Source organism: Salmo trutta, chromosome 16, assembly GCF_901001165.1.
Source record: "Salmo trutta chromosome 16, fSalTru1.1, whole genome shotgun sequence".
Classification (NCBI taxonomy): domain Eukaryota; kingdom Metazoa; phylum Chordata; class Actinopteri; order Salmoniformes; family Salmonidae; genus Salmo; species Salmo trutta.
The window spans coordinates 43,840,825-43,864,017 of NC_042972.1; the positions used below are offsets into that span (position 1 = coordinate 43,840,825).

A 23,193-nucleotide genomic window follows, 5' to 3' on the forward strand; every position below is an offset into this window, starting at 1 on the left:
ATATATGGATCTGTGCCATTTACTTTGAACTGGACTGTGTTTACAGCATGAGTGGTTCTGAGCAGATGCCCATGTTTTGAGATCAAATCGAGAGCTGCATGTAGACACGTGTGCACATTTTATTAATATCCTTTGCTAGTTAGCTCAGTTATTAGCCCAGTTATAGATACTTTGTAGTAAGCAATAGAGGAGTGATTGCTTCCTACAAGAGCACAAATCGTGTACATTTCGAGACATCTTTGAAAAGCGAGTCAGGTAAAGAGCTTTTGTTATGTCTTAAAGGGGCAGTGTTGTGTTTGAGACAGGCTTGAATAAGCTAAGTAGCCAATAGGCAGAGGGTAGTATAATTTGTCTTATTCTCTGTAATAATGGTATGGGAATAATTATGCATTTTATTTTGTAAAGTGGTTTCTTGCATCAAACAACACAACAACATTTTCAGTCACCTCCTTGTCTGAAGAACAAGTGGATAAACAGGTTAATGTCAAGTCCTGCATGTTTTTTTCAAAAGTCTCATGGAATGTAGACCTACATTGAACACCACACATTGGCTGCTACTGTAGGCTGAATGATAGAACAGCTATTTCCATGTTAAAATGTTGTGGGATGCATTTTCTCAATTGTTTTTGATGGTAGGCCACTCTGGTAGACTTACATTATGCTGAAATAGCCACAGTAGTTTACTTGGCCACTGTTCAGACTGTAACTTAAAGCGGGTACAGCCTCAGTGTTCACAGTAAACTCAAGCTGGAAGTTGCACAGAATTTTCACAACATTCAAGTTTGTGTTCAACAGACCTGAAATTTGCTCAGTGCTGAACATTTTTGGAGGGAACATTGGTTACAACACACATAAACACACAGGCACACACACAACAAACATACATGAACTTATAAAGAGCAGATCCTGAATAACCTTTCAAAATAACGCACACACTAACACACAATCAAATTAAAAACTGATGGAAGGCCTACAGTATGAAGGCCTGCTGATCTTGGCTGATAAGAGTTTCATACATTGTCATCACTTCATGTGTCCTTCAATTCGACTGATTGCGGAGCATCTCCAAATCACATTTCCCTGCTGTTTCCTAACAGTACTCCCTCCCTCCTTTATGCCTCCCCTACTCTCCCTCTGCTGATTTAAGTATAAACACACTCCCCCTGATAAATCTCTTCTGCATGTTTCTGCCCAGACCTCCCACAGCCTTTTTTCCTCCCAGCTGTTCCAGGTGTGTCCTCTGGGCTTCCCTTCCTGTTCTGGCTTCCCTCCCACCTCCAGTCTTTCACTGGCTGTTGCAGACGCTGCCTCCCAATTTTCCCCCGGCAGCGGCCTTCTTGCGTCTCTTGTTGAGCAGTGGGTTGCTGGAGGTGTCCAGGTCTTTGATCTTCACCTGGTCGTAGTCCACACGCATGGTGGCCAGAGCACTGGTCATCTCCTCCTACAGCACACAGAGAGGAAAGGGTTAGGGAGAAAAGGAGGGTGGGAAATAGAGAAGAGAGAGAAGAAGAATCAAAGTGAGGGCGGGTGTATTTAATGATAGATAGAATAAAATAGATAGAAGATAAAGCTCTGCTCTGAATATAGCCTACAGCATAATAAATATGAGAGGAGGCAATAAGCCCTCTGTTTCTAAAAATGGCCTCAGACCAGACTGTGATGTTTGCCTCCCCCTTGTGGAAGGTCAACCACTCCAGGGTCATCTGGTCTGGGAGCAATTCCATTTCAATATTTTCACACCACAAAAGCACTGAAATTCCGCTCACATTTTGAGATATCTACATGGGAAAACGTGTAATTTTCATTGTACCAACTGTATTTAAAATAATGTCTGGATGTAAAGTCAATGCATGATTCTGTAAAGTCAGTCTATGATTCTGCTGGTCCTGGGAAGTTCCTGGATGACCAGAGGGTGTCAGTGTTATTCTGACTCTGACCTTCACGTCGTCCCACATCGCTCTGTCCTCAGTCAGAACCCGTGTGGTGTGAAGCGGTGTGGAGGGAACAACCATGGACTGCTGCAATGATAAAACACAGACACGATTATATACATTTATATAGTATGCATGCACTGTAAATGCATGCACTGTATATGCACACACACACACACACACACTCACATTGATCCAGGGGTGGTTCATAAACTGTGTGATGGTCATTCTGTCGTTGGGGTCTGTCTTCAGCAGCTGATGGATCAACTGTTTGGCTGAGAGAAATCAATTAGAGGATAGAGGCCAAAACACACACAGACACACACCAGGCCCCAGCCAAGGCCTTGTTCTGGAATAAGGCACTAGTTGGTCCACATGAGCAGGAAGCCCTACCAGTGTGAATTCAGAGATTTAGCCAGACTATCCCTGTGATTCAAGAGCTGCAATTCTGAGTTTATGTGCCTTGTCTATGTTTGGGTGTGCTTGTGGATGAGTGTTGTGCTATAAAACGGACTATTTAGAAGTGGGCTTTTGTTTGTCTGAATGAAAGGAATTTCTGGGAGTGACGACATTGGAGGGAATGCAGAGCTATACTAACAAAACAACTAAAGACAGGGCTAATAGTCTAGTGCAGGGATCATCAACTAGATTCCCTCGCAGACCAATTTTCTTCTTGAGCGGATCGTAGGGGGGCCGGAACATAATTACAAAGAATTTGCAGACTGCAAATTGACCGCAAGGTGCCCAAACAGATAACATATCTGACTAAAACATAATAATGTAAAACCTTGCTTACATTTGTATACAACCACATCTCTCTATTATGCCCGAGAATACTTGGGAACAGATTTCCAAAATTAAAATAACTTGGAGCTGATTTTCTGGTATTTTTACCGTATTTTATGTCCAACAAGGAAAATGCATAATTTTTTTGAATAGAAAAGTTGGGGGGCCAAATAAAAACACCCGCAAGCCACCAATTGGGGAACCCTTGTCTAGTGGAAGGATGACCCGACCCAGTCTCACCTTCCTCTGACACCTCAGCCCACTCAGGTTTGGGGAACTCATACTGGCCCATCCTGATCCTCCGTTTCATCCCTGGAGAGATGGCCTGGCCCGTGTTAGAGTAGAACGGTGGGAAACCACACAGCCTAAACAGGAGACAAATGCGTAGAGGTTGATAGTTATTAGGTTGCACTGACTATCAAATGATTATATAGTATGCATGCACTGTATATGCACACACACACACACACACACACACACACACACACACACACACACACTACTCACAGAATATACATGATGACGCCCAGAGACCACATGTCACATGACTTGTCATATTTCTCCGGGCCCAAAACCTCAGGAGCTTATAAACAGGAAAACAGACAGATGGAAAATACAATTACTTGTCCAATATTATATGCAGAATATTGTGACATAACGTGCATTCGGAAAGTATTCAGACCCCTTGACTTTTTCCACATTTTGTTACGTTACTGTCACACTCTGATCTGTTTCACCTGTCTTTGTGATTGTCTCCACCCCCCTCCAGGTGTCGCCCATCTTCCTCATTATCCCCTGTGTATTTATACCTGTGTTCTCTGTTTGTCTGTTGCCAGTTCGTTTTGTTTTGTCAAGCCTACCAGCGTTTTTCTCTCTGTTCCTGTCTCTTGATTGTTCCTGTTTTCTAGTTTTCCCAGGTTTTGACCTTTTCTGCCTACCCTGACCCTGAGCCTGCCTGCCATCCTGTACCTTTTCCCCACCTATTTGGATTACTGACCTCTGCCTACCCTGACCCTGAGCCTGCCTGCCATCCTGTACCTTTGCCCCACCTATCTGGATTACTGACCCCTGCATGCCCTTGACCTGTCTTTTGCCTGCCCCTATTGTATTAATATACTGTTGTTAATTTGACGTTGTGTGCATCAAGGTCTTACCTCAAATGTGAAATTTACAGCCTTATTCAAAAATGTATTAAATTGTTTTTTCCCCTCATCAATCTACACACACAGGTTTTTAGAAATGTTTGCAAAAGGTGTTGAAGCACCTTTGGCAGCGATTACAGCCTGAAATCTTCTTGGTTATGACGCTACAAGCTTGGCACACCTGTATTTGGGGAGTTTCTCCCATTCTTCTCTGCAGATCCTCTCAAGCTTTGTCAGGTTGGATGGGGAGCGTTGCTGCACAGCTATTTTCAGGTCTCTACAGAGATGTTCGATCGGGTTCAAGTCCGGGCTCTGACTGGGCCCCTCAAGGACATTCAGGGTCGTTGCTAGGGTTGTTGTCCTGTTGGAAGGTGAACCTTCGCCCCAGTCTGAGGTCCTGAGCGCTCTGGAGCAGATTTCCATCAAGGATCTCTTTGTAGTTTGCTCCGTTCATCTTTGCCTCGATCCTGACTAGTCTCCCAGTCCCTGCCACTGAAAAACATCCCCACAGCATTAGGCTGCCATCACCATGCCACACTGTAGGGATTGTGTCAGGTTTCCTCCAGACGTGACTCTTGGCATTCAGGCCAAAAGAGTTCAATCTTGGTTTCATCAGACCAGAGAATCTTGTTTCTCATGGTCGGAGAGTCCTTTACTGAGGAGTGGTTTCCGTCTGGCCACTCTGGCCACTCTACCATAAAGGCCTGATTTGTGGAGTGCTGCAGAGATGGTTGTCCATCTGGAAGGTTCCACAGAGGAACTCTAGAGCTCTGTCAGAGTGACCATTGTGTTCTTGTTTACCTCGCTTACCAAGGCCCGTCTCCCCCGATTGCTCAGTTTGGCCTGGCGACCAGCTCTAGGAAGAGTCTTGGTGGTTCCAAATTTCTTCCATTTAAGAATGATGGAGGCCACTGTGGTCTTGGGGACCTTCAATGCTGGGAAATGTTTTGGTACCCTTCCCCAGATCAGTGCTTCGACACAATCCTGTCTCGGAGCTCTACGGACAATTCCTTTGACCTCATGGCTTGGTTTTTGCTCTGACATGCACTGTCAACCATGGGACCTTATATAGACAAGTGTGTGCCTTTCCAAATCATGTCCAATCAATAGAATTTACCACAGGTGGACTCCAAGTTGTAAAAACATCTCAAGGATGATCAATGGAAACAGGAAGCACCTGAGCTCAATTTCGAGTCGTATAGCAAAGAGTCTGAATACTTAACGTATTTCTAAAAACCTGTTTCGCTTTGTCATGATGGGGTATTGTGTGTAGATTGCTGAGTAACATTTTTTATTTAATCAATTTTAAAACAAGGCTGTAATGTAACAAAATGTTGAAAAAGTCAAGGGGTCTGAATACTTTCAGAAGGCTCTGTAAATCTCATTCCTACAGTAGTTTAGTATTTTAACCCAGCTCACACATGATGTTCTGAGAACCATATGTTTCTTAGAGCTTGGTGAGAGTGTGGTTGTCCTATGTTCACTTTGCATACAACCTTCCCACAACATTCTGGGAATGGTGCAGGACAGTTGCTTGGCTTTGGAACATTCTACGCACATTTAAGGAACTTGACAAAATAACATTATTTTCTTGGTATTTCATTAATTTAACCGAATGTTTCCTAAAAGTTCAATCATGGTTAAATTTAATTTAAATGTTGGTAATGTTCTAGGAACGTTCTCCAATTGTTTTGACATTGGGAATGTTCTCAAATATTACAAAGAACATTAAAAGAAAACTCTACCCAAAAACAATTTTTGGTTATTTGTTTCATTAGTGCATTGTTGATATTACAAAATGTTCTGTATGTCAGCAATCAAGTTTCCAAGATATGTAACTTTCAAAATACAGTAATCTGGCCTGTATGATGCGTTTTGCATCATACAGACGTTCTCAGAACTTCCTTGCAACCTAAAAATGAACGTTCACTTCCGTTCTCCTAAACGTTTAAAGAACGTATGGCTTCATTCCCAGAACCAATGGAAAACCAAAGATGTACGTTCCCACAACTTCCAAGGAACCAAATATGTTAGCTGGGAACTTACCCACATAGTAAGGGGTGTAGCAGGGGGTCTGCAGGAGGTTGTGTAGAGTGGTCTCCTTAGCGAAGCCAAAGTCTGTCAGTTTGAGAGTACCGTTGCTCTTCTGATGAGTGTACAGCAGGTTCTCAGGCTGAGGGAGGGGAAGTGAAACGTATCTGTCATTAACTGTACGCATAGTATTACTAAATGTATGGCAACTCTGTCATTATCTGCTGCTCTTATCTTTATCTGTGTGTCAGTGTCACATTGCTCACCTTGATGTCTCTGTGTGCGATGTTCATGTTGTGGAGAAACTCGATGGCTGTGCCAATATCCCGCATGATCTCTGAGCCCTCTAGATGAGAGCAGAGTTGCACAGTTTCAGGACAACACTGTCTGTAACATTACACATATACAGTATAGTATAGTATGTCCATTCCCAGACTCAATCCTTTTTCCTTGGCCCCCTCCACTCTGAGCCCCTTCACCTCTCTCAGTGAAAGCTTGGTCTCCTCTGGCCTGGATCCGGCTGAACAGTTCTCCCCCTTGCATACTGGAACAAGAGAAACACATACATTGAGTTAATATTGAGATGCTGTCATGGAGTTATCATTCGAAACATAACACTGCCTATAACTCTCCCACATTAGACATCTGCTACTTGAATAAAAAGCCCTAAAATAATAGTGAAAACAGGAACCATTTAGATGAGGATGATGCTTCGTGGGATAACGTTAGACTGGGAACAGAACAGTCTGCTATGCACAAGCACTTCATCTGTCCCTCTGTCTTTCCATTTTGTCATTATACACATAAACATCCATACAGACTGGGACTCCTCTATCCTCCTCAATGATCTTTGTCTTTCGAAAAACACGGTGAATCACTTTCTGTTATGTGGAAAGAATTGTTTATATGCTTTTTTGAGTGTACGTGTGTGTATGCATGTGAGAGAGAGAGTGAGCGAGAGAGTAAGGAGGAAGTGAGTAAGAGAGAGTGATCCAAGACAAACTCAGTTATAGAATATTCTCCTTCATTAAACTAGATGAGCTTAGCTGAGCTCAGCTGCCCTCCTCTCAACCTCTCTGAGACAGAAAAGAGCTGACCACAAAGACAGATTACTTTACAGGGAGCAACACACGTCACACCCAGCTCTGAATCATCACACTCACTGTCTATGACTTGCCAGTACACTATACTCCCCTTTCTTTAGAAATGCAGCTCATTGGAAATCAATGTCAGTATCTAAAAATTCCACATACACACTTGAGTTAATGCATTATCTCACTGCTCCAACCATGTGCTCTTCATTTCCTTACACCTTGAGTGGTCTAGACTATGAGATAATACTACAGTATATCAAGAGTGTCTGTGTCATCTCTGAGTACTGAGGAGAACCTGTGGTGATCTGTGAGGCACAGGTGGAGCCCCAGCCGTGGCCCAGTCCTGCCCACATACTTGGCCTGCATAGACATACCAAGGCCATGTGACTGACCTTTCCGTCAAGCCTAATGGTATCAGAGAGAAGCTATGAGGGATTGGCACTATGTCAATAGTTTATGGCTAGTTGCTGAAGACAGAGAAATGGGACTTGTATTCCCACATAGCAGAGGATTCTGGGTAATGTAGTCAAAGAGCTGGCAGGACAAGATCCTACCATTCCATGATGATGAGCAGGCACTTCTTCCCCTGATGCATGTTCTCGTACAGACTGAGAATACCAACGATGTAAGGCCCCCCCGACACCCGCCAGTGAAGCTCAACCTCCTGCCTCGCCTTGGGACTGTCATAGAGGATCTGTGTTGGAGTGAAGTGTGGGGAAGGAGTGGAGTACAGGAAGGGCAGAGAGTGAGATAGAATTACTTCATTTAAGTGAAACAATTGGCATTCCAACCAGGCACTCGTTCTGTCGTGAAGGGAATTGGTCAATCATGACAAAAGAGGCTGGTTGACCACGCAGCCGAACCTGATCCATTTAAATGTCAAAGTATTCATCACGATGACACTTAACAACTCCCCTGATCTGCCTGACCTGTCCGTAACAGGACTTCAATGTTCCCTCTTTCAGTTCCCTACCACAGTGGGCCTGTTAAGTCATTTCACACACACACACACGAACACACACACAGTAGATAGCTGGCAGGCCTTGACATAGCACCCGTCTTCCATTCCATCAGAGGATATTTTTGGGTGCTGACAGTTACAGAGTGGGCTCCTGCTGGATACCATGCCAGTCCAGTCACAGAGCTGCAGCTGAGAACACAACACAACACAGACAGTCTGGCCACCACTCATCCTTTTGCCACAACCTTACACACTCTTTACCTCACTTTTTACAGCTTCAATTATATGACAACGTGGATGGTGAGAAATGTAGAAGCACCTGTACATACATTTCTCTTGCACTTGAAGGAGTTTCATCTAGAAAGTTGTGGTTTTAGAATGACTGGCAATAAACAGACTTTTATGGTCTCATTCGATAATAGAAGTCATAACTGGGGAACCTGACTCCCTCACTTAACAGATAGTTTCTTGAACACAGGGAAAGTATGCACAAGTTGGGATTTGGCCCTAAGAGACTTGCTCTCATCGTATCCTCGTTGCATCATCCATCCAAACGGAATAGCATATGAGTGGCCAAAGCACATGTTGTGAAGAGCAGTTAATAAAAGACCCAGGTGAAACTTCAACCAGAACAATCATAAACCCTTTTTTAAGATTTACAATGTTACTATAGGAACTAGGTTTCATATCAACTTCACACAAAATAATGAGGGATTCTTCATCTTTGGGTATTCATATTGTGAATGAGTGTGTTTTTATGTGTGTGTTTATCGTACACGTGCTTAGTTGTGTTTTCTTTGGCATGAATTAGTGTGTGAGTGTATTTTTATATCTATGCCTATAGTGATAGTCGTTCTCTAAAGAGGAAGGCCTTCCCCTTTTGTTGGATGTGTGTTGAAAGTGGAAGCGAAGGACTTCCGTTGGCCTCTTTAACTGATGTGTGTTTAAACTTCATCTCACAACCCACAGTACCCAGGGTCACTATAAAAGAGTGGTCTTCATTTCTGTCCAGTATCTGGAGAGGATGTGAGAAAGAGTCTTGGCTACTTTATTGTGTTTCATGGGTTCTCATATGAAGATACAGATAGCTTAGGGCCCTGTGCGCTTCATTTCCTGTACAGTGGATAAGAGCGTCTGCTAAATGATTAAAATGTAAATGTAATGTAGGCAAAACTGGAAACGTTGGAAAACTTTAGTACAGGTCCTGAGTTCCTCCAGGAACAAAGGGGATTTAGGGTGCTACACATTTGATATCTGCAGTAATAGTGGAATGATGTGTTGATTTGCCGTGATATTCACCTCTCACCTTTCTACCGCTGGGTCGGCTTCTGTTGTCAAAATGGGATATCTGTTTTGACTTTGTGGCTGTGTTATCTGGTGGAAACCGGGGCAAGCGGCCAATGTAGAAATCTCTCTGTCATTTCCTGCTTGCTAGAATTCTATACCGTTCACTCAATTTCAGCACTGAATAGTGTAGGAAATCATTGTTACATCTAAATGGCATTTCACTAACATTTTTTTTCTTCTTTTTACAGCTATTTGAAGCTTGTGGACCAAATCCGAAAGTTAGTGGTGGAAAAAGTATCCAATCGTCCTTGAGTAAAAATAATGATACTGTACCTTAATAGAAAATGACTCAAGTAAAAGCGAAAGTCACCCAGTAAATTACTACTTCAGTAAAAGTGAAAGTCACCCAGTAAAATACTACTTCAGTAAAAGTGAAAGTCACCCAGTAAAATACTACTTCAGTAAAAGTCTGAATATACAAAATATTGAATATAAGTATCAAAAGTAAAAGTAAAAGTATAAATAATTTAAAATTCCTTATATTAAGCAAACCAGACGGCACCATTTTCTTGTTTTTTAAATGTATGGATAGCCAGGGGCACACTCCAACACTTAGACATCATTTACAAACGAAGCATTTGTGTTTAGTGAGTCTGCCAGATCAGAGGCGGTAGGGATGACCAGGGATGTTCTCTTGATAAGTGCGTGATTTGGCCCATTTTCCTGTCAAAATGTAACTAGTACTTTTGGGTGTCAGTGAAAATGTATGGAGTAAAAAGTACATTATTTTCTTTAGGAATGTAGGGAAGTCAAAGTTCAAAAGGCACTCGCACATCTGAGCAATCTTTTTGCAGGTGCATGGCAACAGTTGAACAAGATGAAGGAAAAAGGAAAGCGCCCACTGCTCTTGATAGTATCATTGATATTTAATAAGCTTACGTATCGGCTTCACATCCTTCGTCAGAGCTTTTGGAATCTAAAAAAAAATTAGCACCCTTATTTAGACCTAGCCCCACCCACATCCGTTCCACGCATCGAAAGGGGTTGGAGGCGAAGGAAAAACATGTAGGGAAGTAAAAGTAAAAGTTTACAAAAATATAAGTAGTGAAGTAAAGTATTGATACCCCCCCCAAAAACAACTTAAGTAGTACTTTAAAGTATTTTTACTTATGTACTTTACACCACTGCCGAAAGTAAAAGGCTCAAGCGTGAGTCTCCGCCATGTTACAGGGAAATGGGTTGTGGTGGAGGTGGGAGACTTTCTTTGAATGCAGCCTAGTACTGTTGCAATCCATCTAGCTTCCACATAGGGGAGAAATTCTGAGAAATTCAATGTGGGCAAACACATAGACGCAGAAACACACACACACACACACACACACACACACACACACACGCACGGAAGCACACACACACATTCTCATAACCGACTTTCCAGAGTTCAGGTTAGTAGGTTAACTCTGCTACAGACAACATTTTTTTTTACATTTAGCAGACACTCTGATCCTTTGAATGCAGCCAATCCATCTAGCAACCACATAGGTGAGAAAATCAACAGTCCCCCCCATCTTCCTGGAAACCAATCAGATCCTTCTCAGCCCCTCCTAACATAGCATTGTGTCCTGGTAGCCACAGAGGAAATCTCATATTTTCCTTCATATACCTCCATAGACCTTCTCACGCACACTGGCACATGCAGCATCAATAGCTTTACACACTGCTGCAAATGAGGAAGTTTAGAGACTGTTCAAGGTTGAGGGCAGTCTGGATATTGATGTGTGTGTGTCTCAGTAACAGAGCTTGTTTACCCTACCTTTCCCTCTATAATTGTTTCCAGCCAATAAAGCGGAAGTCATACAATTGAGTAAATAGAGCTGAGAGATAGGTGTGAGAGTGCAGGATATATAATGCTGTAGTAAGTAGTATGGAAGAACAGATGAAACTGGAGAGAATGTTAAGAGATACTATTGATATTAGATTAGGAACCTTATCTGATGCTCAATAGATAATAAGATTCCACTTGAAACTAAATGTAGCTAAATCTATAGTATTTACATATAGGCTATACAGGCATCCATTGTACTAATACCGCTTTGTGGTATGTAGCCAGGTATAATCGTGAAATATATATTAACCTGAACTGAACATGTTTTTACTATAATGCTTATCATCACACCATCCCTCCCTGACCGATTAACTGTTTTAATTCTCATAACCAACTTTTCTGGGGCTGGGCTCAGGTTAACTCTGCTACACACTACATTTTTAGCCATTAGGCAGACACACATTGATAGATTTTTCACCTAGTTGGCATGGGGATTCGAACCAGCAACTTTTCAGTTACTGGCCCAACACTCTTAACCACTAGGCTACCTGCCTCAAGGCTAACTGCCACTACAGTCTCTCAAATCACTTTCATGTGAAACGAAACCATAGTATTTTAAGTGGGCCTCAACGAAAGCACAGATGGACCACAATCCTACCAACCATGCCAAAAAGTTGTATAAGCCAACTACAAACATAAACAGAAGCTGAGGAAGCTGAACAGTGAGCTAAAACCACATAGATGCAAATCCATTAAATTAGATTAATCAAAAAACTCTTTGAAAGAAGAAGAGCTTGGCCATGAAGAGAGTGAATTTGTGAATTCCCCAGCCAAATAAAGGTTCTAATGGAACATACAGTGAATGGAATCTCAGGATTTCCTTCATGGAACAACACTGGGTCTTTTTAGGCTAGACATAGACTCTTAGAGCTTACAGCCAGGCAAGTCTAAGACGAGAGAACCCTGATCGCTGTAATTGAATCAGATTAAAAGGATGGCTTCTCTTCAGGTCTAGTAGAGTGGATTAAAACTATACCCATCCATTACACTTAGCACTTAGGAGTGGACTTAATTAAAAAGTGACTGAGCTGGACAGCTGTTCATCCCAATGACTCGTTCTGTCTATGGCTGTTTGTCTTGTGGTTAAAAACAAAGGAAAAATCGAGTCGTAAATTACCAGGTGTCAATTTGATACTTTATGCACAAGGCTCACCCAGGCTTATACAAACAGAGGCTGGCTTCTGTACGATCACAAAAACACAAAAGCAAACTCACAAACACCACCACACCCCTGACAGAATATTTTCCAATCCACATTTCACACTTTGTATTTTATTTGGTATACAGTGGGTGGTGTCCATTCCCTGCAGTCAATATTGAAATGCTTTCCATTGGTCACATTCTACAGGCTCTTAAATTGGATCTGAGTGAGAGCCCTTGTAGGACAGCTTTGCCCTGCGGCTCCATGGGTAGTTCCTGGTCACTGTGACCAGAGAGGACGAGGCGAAGCGAGAGGGTCGACTCCACCCAAAATCTGTCCTCACAGATTAAGCAGGCTTGGTGAGGAGTTTTTGTATGGGGGCAATGAGAGAGTGTCAAATTTGGTAAAGATACAAGTGAATTGCTATTTTGATAGGTGAGGCTTATTTGAGCAAACAGAAGTTTCATAATGCTTACGTTTTCTACGAGTATATAGATATGTTTTCTAAAAGATCAATGGCTAGCTAGAACATTCCCACCTGATCTCGCCTCCTCCAGCCTGTCTTTCGCCTTTGCGGACATGTATTTCCATTAGTAGAGAGGTCAGTCGACCATCTTGTCAATATAATAGATCATCTTTGCTGTGACCTGCTCTGGGTCCTCTCTGACTGTGGGAGTTATGATCAGGCACCTGGTGAGACACCCGGCTGTGATTGCAATTAAAATGCTTAACACAGCTTCTTACCTGTAATAGGCAACTATACCAGACAATGTCAGTCAACAGGCCAACTTTCAGTCATCCAATTTAAAATGCTCATTACTTATCCACAGCATCCGTCAGTACTTGTAGCCTAATTATCCACAGCATCCATTTGCCAAATGGTGTTTTCCTGACTGATTGCACTCTGCTGTATGTTGTCCCGAACACTGAAAATAACCTCTAATAATAATAGTTATTGTAAAAACATTTATTTGGGGGGTAGATCAGCTTTAATAGTGCAGATAGATTGTAGCTTCCATCAATGTAATTGTCTGCATCATTTCCAATCCCCCATATCTTTTTTTGTAAATATATATATATATAATTTATATATTTTTAAAATATATTTTCCTTTATTATTTTCCCCTAACCCTACCACCCCTAATTGGAGTAAACTAATGGACAACAATACTTAGGCTTCTACTTCCAGCTTATACATACTATATACATTTTAGGGACATGGTATATTTTATAATAGTTATCTTTTGTTTGTTTTTAGTTTCATCCTTCAGCTACACACAACTCCTCCCATCTATCACTGAAGACCATCCAGTTTTGATTTCTATTTGCCATATATTTCTCAACTGTGCTGTGATGTTTCACAAAAGTTCTGAACCTTTCTATTCTAATAGTTTCTACAGATTGTAAATTAGAGATAAACATTTTTGCTAAGAGTATATTATTGATCGATTGACTATGATTTTCAAATCACCCAGCAGTGCTATCTGCAGAGTTAGCTCCATGTAAATGGTGCCTGTGACCAAAAACAAGCTACATATGGACAATACCGAAACAAATGATCTAATGATTCTGTCTCTTTGCAGCAAAATCTGCAGAGCTGGGATGGTTGTATCCCCATATATAAATATATATATATATATATATAACATTCTATTGGTTGCAATACTTTTTTTATAGCAATTTAAATTGAAAAACTGTAAGTTTAAATAACCTCTAATAATTGAACGTGAATGACCACATTGATTTGAATTCAGGACAATTCCAGACACATATTACTCTTTTTTCTGCCATCCCCTGTAAAATGACCTGCTCTCTTCCCTTCTCCTATCTCTCTCTTCTCCGATTCTGTACTGTATCTAATCTTTTTATCCTGACCCACGCCCCCCTCTTGTCCTTTGTGTGTGACTATATGCTCCTCGTTAGGAGATTCTGATCCGGCTGGATTACTGTAGGACAGCCATATGTAAAAAGGCGAATCCGGACCCAGAACAGGGTCAATACGGACCAAGGGTCCTGACTATAAAAACAAAATATATATATTTATTTTTTATGAATTCAGTCGGAATTCAACTTCTGGTATCATATGAAGACACATAAAACATAGGAAATGTGTAGAATTGCCACAAAAGAGCTTTAAAACTGCTACATTTTCCCTTCCTTCCATGGAAAAAGTGTAGAATTGCAGGAAATTAGCTTAAAAACTGCATATTTTTTCTCTGCCAACAAGATGGAGGTGAACAGTTTGGGTTTGAAAGGGTTGTGCAGGTGGGGGTTTGTCACTACGCCGAGAAATAACATTATCCATCTGCACGTTTGCCACCGATGACCAGACCTTTTCAAATAGTATTTGAGTACCCCTGCTGTAGGCAGTAAATCGCTGCCTCTGTAGCCCTGTACTGACAAGTGACAGCTTTCCATTGGCCAGAACAACGTGAGTTGTGTGTCGTGTGTGTGTGGTGTGTGATCAGAAAACCTACTGAGTTAAAGCATAAGTTAACAGTGTCTTGCATCATGCCAATGTGCTAAATACTATATGGTCAGATCACACACAAGGTTGTTGTTGCTCAACCAGAATAGTAACATGCAAAGCACACACGTGCTGGGGTTGGAACCAGTTCAGAGAACAGAACCAAAAACGATTACATTTTTCAAGGAACAGAACCAGAACCAGAACCGAGAACAAAAGTGATCTATACTGTTCCGGAACAGAACCATTATTTTAAAAGCATGGGAACTGGTTAATAATGCTATTTAACGTTCTGGGCATTTTTTTCCAGTCCCACAAAAAACTAAACAAAGCACCTACAGTATGCAAAGCCCTCACTCACTCAAAAATATTTTACAGTGTCTGCCTGCCTGCCAGCTGAAAATCTTTCCCAGTGTGTGTGTACACTGCCTGCCTCTCCCCCTTCCGCCGAAGCATGCATAGTCTGCTGTAGCTACAGACGTTACAAGCGTGATTCAGAAATTAGGGAGAGAGATTTTTAATTAGAGAACAATAGATTAACATTTTCAACGCTAATTAAGGATACTATAGTTATTACGTTTCACATTGAATTTATTAACTACAAAAAGGTAAGACATGTTTTTATTTTAATTCTGGTGCCACTCTGCACACACAAGCTTGTTAGCTAGCTAGCTGGTCTAGCTCTTGAAAACTCTAGGCGGCATAATGTGTAATGTAATGGAACGGAGAATCATGATCAAGGGCTATCTCTGGTCCAATGTCAGTTAAACCAACTCTCTGAAGTTCAAAGACATTCAAAGTTCTTTCATAGAAGCCGCTCCTCCATAGTTATAATTCTGTGGACCTAATTCAGATAATGCATGTCAGAACAACAAGATGCCCACTTGTCTGCCCAATGCATGTGCATAGCTTGCCCGCACCCTAGCAAGCTGCGCTATCCATTGGTGAAGTAATTTATTGTCGAGCTAAATGTAAAAATAATATATATTTCAAAGGTTCAAAAAGGATCAGAAAGGAATGATATAAACATTACTTTTTTTTGTTTGAACCGGTTCAGAACTTTATTTTGCTGGTAGGAACAGTGGAACGAAACAAAAAAAAATAATGGTTCTGTTCAGAATTAAACGATTGGAAAATTATTTTGGTTCCAACCCCTGCACACGTGTAAATCAAAACCAGAGTAACACATTTGTTCTGAGCCTCAGCCCATCCCATGATCCCCCCTGCCTGTCTTCCAGGAACCCAACTCCAGGTGCAGAGTCAGCACCTTAAAGGAAAACTCTCCCAAAAAATTGTCTTTTGGTATTTGTTTCACACATCCATTGTTGATGTAGTCCTAAAATGTTTTCCATGTCAGAAATCCAGTTTTCAAGATATACAGTACCAGTCAAAAGTTTGGACAACTACTCATTCAAGGGTTTTTCTTTATTTTTACTATTTTCTACAGAATAATAGAATAATAGTGAAGACATCAGAACTATGAAATAACACATATGGGATCATGTAGTAACCAAAAAAGTGTTAAATAAATCAAAATATATTTTATATTTGAGATTCTTCAAAAGTAGCCACCCTTTGCTTTGATGACAGCTTTGCACACTCTTGGCATTCTCTCAACCAGCTTCATGAGGTAGTCACCTGGAATGCATTTCAATTAGCAGGTGTGCCTTGTTAAAAGTTCATTTGTGGAATTTCTTTCCTTCTTAATGCGTTTCAGCCAATCAGTTGTGACAAGGCAGGGGTGTTATAAGGAAGATAGCCCTATTTGGTAAAATACCAAGTCCATATTATGGCAAGAACAGCTCAAATAATCAAAGAGAAACGACAGTCCATCATTACTTTAAGACATGAAGGTCAGTCAATACGGAAAATTTCTTCAAGTGCAGTAGCAAAAACCATCAAGCGCTATGATGAAACTGACTCTCATGAGGACTGCCACAGGAAAGGAAGACCTACAGTTACCTCTGCTGCAGAGGATAAGTTCATTAGAGTTACCAGCCTCAGAAATTGCAGCCCAAATAAATGCTTCACAGAGTTCAAGTAACAGACACATCTCAACCACAAGTGTTCAGAGAAGACTGCGTGAATCAGGCCTTCATGGCCTGTAGAAACTAAATACATTACAACGGAACGATTTGATTAGTTTAATGTTAGCTAGCTACATAGTTGTCTTTGTATCAAAGATAAAGGTAAACGCAGCCACTGCTAGCTAGCCAACTCTACCAGCTAGCAGTACTGTATCATTTTTAGTCAATAAGATTTTTGCAACGTAAGCATAACTTTCTGAACTTTCGAGTTGTGTAGTCCACTTGTGTAGCTAGCAGGACTGACTTTGTGTTAGCTAGCCAATGTTTAATTACTTCTGCGTTATGAAAGGAACTAGACACGGACACGAATGATCCATTGGTAGTTTGTTGTAACCAAGTATTGGTGCTAACCGTCTGTTATTTGATGCTAGCATGCTAGTTAGCTATGGCGTCATAGGACACGGTGCACTGGGTGGGTTTCACGGAAGAATACTGTACCATGTTATCTAGCTGAATAAACTAAGTTTGAGCCTATTCCTGGAAACATTGAACCACTGTAGTTTACATCAATTATATTTCTAAAGTGGAAGTTGGAAAAGTTATATGAGTGTTTCAGTGAATGGTTAGTGAGGGAGGCCCTGCGCTCTCGCTTCCCCAGTTGTTTAGTTAATTTTCATTCCAATCTCCTTTGCATTAGCGTAGCATCTCCTGTAGCCTGTCAACTATGTGTCTGTCTATCCCTGTTCTCTCCTCTCTGCACAGGCCACACAAACGCCTCACACAGCGTGGCCGCTGCCACTCTAACGTGGTGGTCCCCGCGCGCACGACCCACGTGGAGTTCCAGGTCTCCGGCAGCCTCTGGAACTGCCGGTCTGCGGCCAACAAGGCAGAGTTCATCTCAGCCTATGCTACCCTCCAGTCCCTCGACTTCTTGGCACTAACGGAAACATGGATTACCACAGAAAACACTGCTACTCCTACTGCTCTCTCCTCGTCTGACCACGTGTTCTCGCATACCCCGAGAGCATCTGGTCAGCGGGGTGGCACTGGAATCCTCATCTCTCCCAAGTGGACATTCTCTCTTTCTCCCCTGACCCATCTGTCTATCTCCTCATTTGAATTCCATGCTGTCACAGTCACTAGCCCATTCAAGCTTAACATCCTTATCATTTATCGCCCTCCAGGTTCCCTTGGAGAGTTCATCAATGAGCTTGACGCCTTGATAAGTTCCTTTCCTGAGGATGGCTCACCCCTCACAGTTCTGGGTGACTTTAACCTCCCTACATCTACCTTTGACTCATTTCTCTCTGCCTCCTTCTTTCCACTCCTCTCCTCTTTTGACCTCACCCTCTCACCGTCCCCCCCTACTCACAAGGCAGGCAATACGCTTGACCTCATCTTTACTAGATGCTGTTCTTCTACTAATCTCACTGCAACTCCCCTCCAAGTCTCCGACCACTACCTTGTATCCTTTTCCCTCTCGCTCTCCTCCAACACTACTCACTCTGCCCCTACTCAGATGGTATTGCACCGTCGCAACCTTCGCTCTCTCTCTCCTGCTACTCTCTCCTCTTCCATCCTATTATCTCTTCCCTCTGCTCAATCCTTCTCCAACCAATCTCCTGATTCTGCTTCCTCAACCCTCCTCTCCTCCCTTTCTGCATCCTTTGACTCTCTATGTCCCCTATCTTCCCGGCCGGCTCGGTCCTCCCCTCCTGCTCCGTGGCTTGACGACTCATTGCGAGCTCACAGAACAGGGCTCCGGGCAGCCGAGCGGAAAATTGAGGAAAACTAGCCTCCCTGCGGACCTAGCATCTTTTCACTCCCTCCTCTCTACATTTTCTTCCTCTGTTTCTGCTGCTAAAGCCACTTTCTACCACTCTAAATTCCAAGCATCTGCCTCTAACCCTAGGAAGCTCTTTGCCACCTTCTCCTCCCTCCTGAATCCTCCTCGCCCTCCCCCCATCCTCCCTCTCTGCGGATGACTTGTCAACCATTTTGAAAAGAAGGTTGACGACATTCGATCCTCATTTGTTACGTCAAACGACACCGCTGGTCCTGCTCACGTTGCCCTACCCTGTGCTTTGACCTCTTTCTCCCCTCTCTCTCCAGATGAAATCTTGCGACTTGTGACGGCCGGCCGCCCAACTTGACCCTATCCCCTCCTCTCTTCTCCAGACCATTTCTGGAGACCTTCTCCCCTACCTCACCTCGCTCATCAACTCATCCTTGACCGCTGGCTACGTCCCTTCCGTCTTCAAGAGAGCGAGAGTTGCACCCCTTCTCAAAAAACCTACACTCGATCCCTCTGATGTCAACAGCTACAGACCAGTATCCCTTCTTTCTTTTCTCTCCAAAACTCTTGAGCGTGCCGTCCTTGGCCAGCTCTCTTGCTATCTCTCTCAGAATGACCTTCTTGATCCAAATGAGTCAGGTTTCAAGACTGGTCATTCAACTGAGACTGCTCTTCTCTGTGTCACGGAGGCTCTCCACACCGCTAAAGCTAACTCTCTCTCCTCTGCTCTCATCCTTCTAGACCTATCTGCTGCCTTTGATACTGTGAACCATCAGATCCTCCTCTCCACCCTCTCCGAGTTGGACATCTCCGGCGCGGCTCACTCTTGGATTGCGTCCTACCTGACAGGTCGCTCCTACCAGGTGGCGTGGCGAGAATCCGTCTCCGCACCACGTGCTCTCACCACTGGTGTCCCCCAGGGCTCAGTTCTAGGCCCTCTCCTATTCTCGCTATACACCAAGTCACTTGGCTCTGTCATATCCTCACATGGTTTCTCCTATCATTGCTATGCATATTCTAGTTTCTGGGCAGTAGTAATAACCAGATTAAATCGGGTACGTTTTTTTATCCGGCCGTGCAAATACTGCCCCCTACCCTAGAGAGGTTAACACTGTTTTGGTTGCTACATGATTCCATATGTGTTATTTCATAGTATTGATGTCTTCACTATTATTCTACAATGTAGAAAATAGTAAAAAATAACGAAAAACCCTTGATTAACAGGTGTGTCCAAACTTTTGACTGGTGCTGTGTAACTAAACAAAATGTATCATGTTGGCTGTATTTCTGTATTTTGGAAGTTATATATCTTGAAAACGTGATTGCAGGGGTGTCATGACATGAAAAACATTTTGAGACTATCTCAGCAATGGACTAATGAAACAAATACCAAAATAACGTTTTTGCGTGGAATTTTCCTTTAACTGATAGGCTAGTTGAAGGTCAATTTCACAGCCAGCCAGCCAACAGGGACGTTGCCAGGACCTGGCTTTCAGGGCTTTAGCTTTAGCCCCGAATGATTTTGGGTCATCCCCGAGTATGTAGCGCTGCTGGGATGGTGTAAAACAAAATGATCAACTGAATATGCCGCTTAGTTCATAGAGCTGTGGTTACTTGAAACTCCTGAAGTCATAAACACTTTATAATCAGCGGTATAGTGCTTCTGTTGGGCAGCGGAGCGATGCTTCGCCACTTCTCAGTATGGTGCTGTGTCTCACACGATCAGTTAATGATTCATTCGTTCTCTAGATAACAAAGCGAATATAATAGCATATATGATGTTAGGCTACTGTTAGACCAAAAACACCACGTAATTTCTTATGACAATTTAGGATGATTGTGCTGAAATGTAAAAAAAAACTCAACAGCGCGCGCCATAGGCTAAATATGCTTTGATTGAAACAAAATACAGGTGGCTCTGTTTAACTCCATCTGCTCTAACATTTGATTAAACATTAGTTAGGCTACTTAAATCATTTAACAAGATCAAAATGCATATTCCCAAATGGATTGGGATCAAATGATTGTCATGCAGATAGTTGGCATGCAAATGACTAGCATGCAGATGCAGATCCAGTAAAACGTTAATCATGTTCATTCACGATTGACAATGATGATGGCCTAATGTATAATAAGGTAGGCCTAATTTTTGGTTTTAGGATGAAAAAAAGAGAACATTTTCTTCGAGCCACTAGGTCTAAGTGTAGGCATATGCAATCGTGCAATTTGGATGAGGCATTGTATGTAGGCCTAAATTCTAAAATGATATTATACAATCGGCATACATGTAGGTAGTCTACCAACTTTAAATCAGAAAATAGTATGTAATAATCATTTTAAAAATTGTGCTCCGGTAGGCAAAATATATCATGACACCACTTGTTTGCCTATAATTAATGTAACACCAACACGCTGCTTTGAGCCAAGCATGCTACCTTGTCTTTTTGTTTTCACTGAATCTCAGTTTGGATATTAGATTACAATTAGGCTGGGAAATGTTAACTAAATTGGGTAAACATGAGAAAATACGTGATTAGATCGAAACACTTGTTCATTGACTTAATGAAATTATTCTACAGGCTGATATATTATTGTAACAGTCGGCCTAACTATGCAATAACCTCATATGGGTTTACTGACTACAATCCATTGACTTAATAATAAGAAGTGTTGATTATATGGCCTTGGAGAGAGCACAGTACATGGAAGGGGTGCTGGAAGTGCTGCAGATACATTTAAATACATTTGCCAAATGATATAATTAGCCTACTTTTGTCTGTATAGAAATTAATTCAATCATAGAAAATACTACACCAGAGAGCATAATTTAGCCACATAAGATCAGTAGCTTCTTTAAAAAAAATCTTTGTCGATTGTTTTTAGTTTTTTTGTCACATCAGGAGCGCATAGGCCGAGGCTACAGTCAGAACGCAGCTGATTGTTGAGTTGTGGCTGTCGATGTAGCTGTCAATGAACAGTTGGCAGTAGCTAAAAGGCCTTTCGCAATATAAATACAAAGATGAGTGAGTGCCACTGTAAAGTTGGTGGGCTATAATTCCAACTCATAGCGTATCCACTATGAGTTGATCCCTGAATGTTATGAACCTCTGGTGATGCCCCTGCCAGCCAGCCAGCATACACACACATAGAATATGCAATACACACACATGGATACCGGTACACACTCGTTACCCATGTTAATTACTGTGTTCTTACACCACCATGGCTTTTCTTTGCTTTTCCTCAATATAATATTTATTTACAATGTCATGCTAGTACTTGGCACATGGTGAATGAGTTTGTATACTGTTACAAAACATGGTTCCAATGGTTTTCAGCTGTCCCCATTGGTGAACCTGTTTTAGTTCCAGGTATAACCCTCTTGGGTGCCATGTATAACCTCTACCATGAACCATGAAGCAACAAGTGTTATTTAGATGGCTCTCCTATGGGGACAGTCGAATAACCCTTTTATAGAGATCCTCGTTTTTTCTAAGTGTATAGGCAGAGAGAAATCTGATAAGAAACTCAGATCAAAGTTCCTAAGTTAGTTTTTGTAGTTGATTTGATCTTCACTAGGGAATATGCAAGATCCCAATACGACCAAATGGCATCAGGACTCACACTCCGAGTGAGCAACAGCCTATTTCCATTGGTAGGTGATATTACCTTCAGTGCGCACTTCTCCCCCGTCTTCTTATTTGTGCATTCCAGAACCTTCCCATTGATCCCAAACCCAAGGACCTGACTAGATATCTTATAATCGTCTGTCACCGCGTTACGCTTTATCTCCAATTTGGGGAACACGGGCAAGGGGAAGTGCGTGGAATCCGTGTCTTGTGCCGTATGCACTGCGCTGTCAGTGGGGGCTGGCTGGGTTGGAGGTTCTGATGGGAGGTCTGGTTCTGGCTCAGCCTTCGGCAGTTCCGAAGGTTTCTCCATACCAATACCATTTTGTAGCATGGTCTCACAGATGCTGTGTCTCTGTGAGTGGTCCCCCAGGATGAAAAAAACGACCTCAATAGGCTAATATGATTCGTAAGTGATATGACGCGCTTGTCCGTAATTTACGCCAAGCAGAAATGACTCCCAGACACTGCAAAGGACGCGCATTCGGTAGTCACTTTCTCTTGGCCAGTTCCTGTGTGCCTTGGGATGTTTAAAACAATAGTCCCACTATTAAAAAAGTTTGATACTAAAAGTTTTCTATAATTTAAAAATGAAATGGAAAAATATTGATATTCTTCAACCAATTATTCAATTCAAGTTCAATTCAATAATCCTGTATATCCACGGTGTTTTTTCTCAAAAACATGTCCACATCTGAGTTGGCTATAGTAGAATGACTTCGGTTAAGCTGGCCTCGTCACTTTCCAACGTCCTTTCGTTACATTCACATGGGCTACTGACTGAGGAGCTTGCGTAATACTCTCTACTCAAGTCATATTTCTCTAGCGGCTGTCTTTTAAAGGAGCAGTACAGTTGACAAATAACCGGTAGTCGGTATAGGGTTGAGTTGAATGGAATCAAATAAAAATGTTTCCCCTGAAGACTAACAACAAGTATTGTCATGTAGTGTATGTGTTCCTGTGAGTACCTTGGCCTGCCACATGTCAGGTACTTTTTTGATGAACAAGCTGTTGGCC

General features: G+C 42.1%; 1 protein-coding gene across 1 annotated transcript; it reads right to left on the minus strand.

Moving 5' to 3' along the window:
- Window positions 1-781: 781 nt before the first annotated feature.
- Window positions 782-22,966, minus strand: LOC115150800 (MAP kinase-activated protein kinase 2-like). Its single transcript, XM_029694486.1, has 10 exons — window positions 22,217-22,966; window positions 7,539-7,678; window positions 6,370-6,434; window positions 6,157-6,236; window positions 5,906-6,032; window positions 3,225-3,300; window positions 2,958-3,082; window positions 2,121-2,206; window positions 1,938-2,018; window positions 782-1,441 (listed from the first exon to the last, which is right to left on the minus strand). Exons 1-10 carry the CDS (start codon window positions 22,508-22,510, stop codon window positions 1,286-1,288), a joined length of 1,230 nt encoding a protein of 409 aa, XP_029550346.1. The 5' UTR covers window positions 22,511-22,966; the 3' UTR covers window positions 782-1,285.
- Window positions 22,967-23,193: the final 227 nt, after the last annotated feature.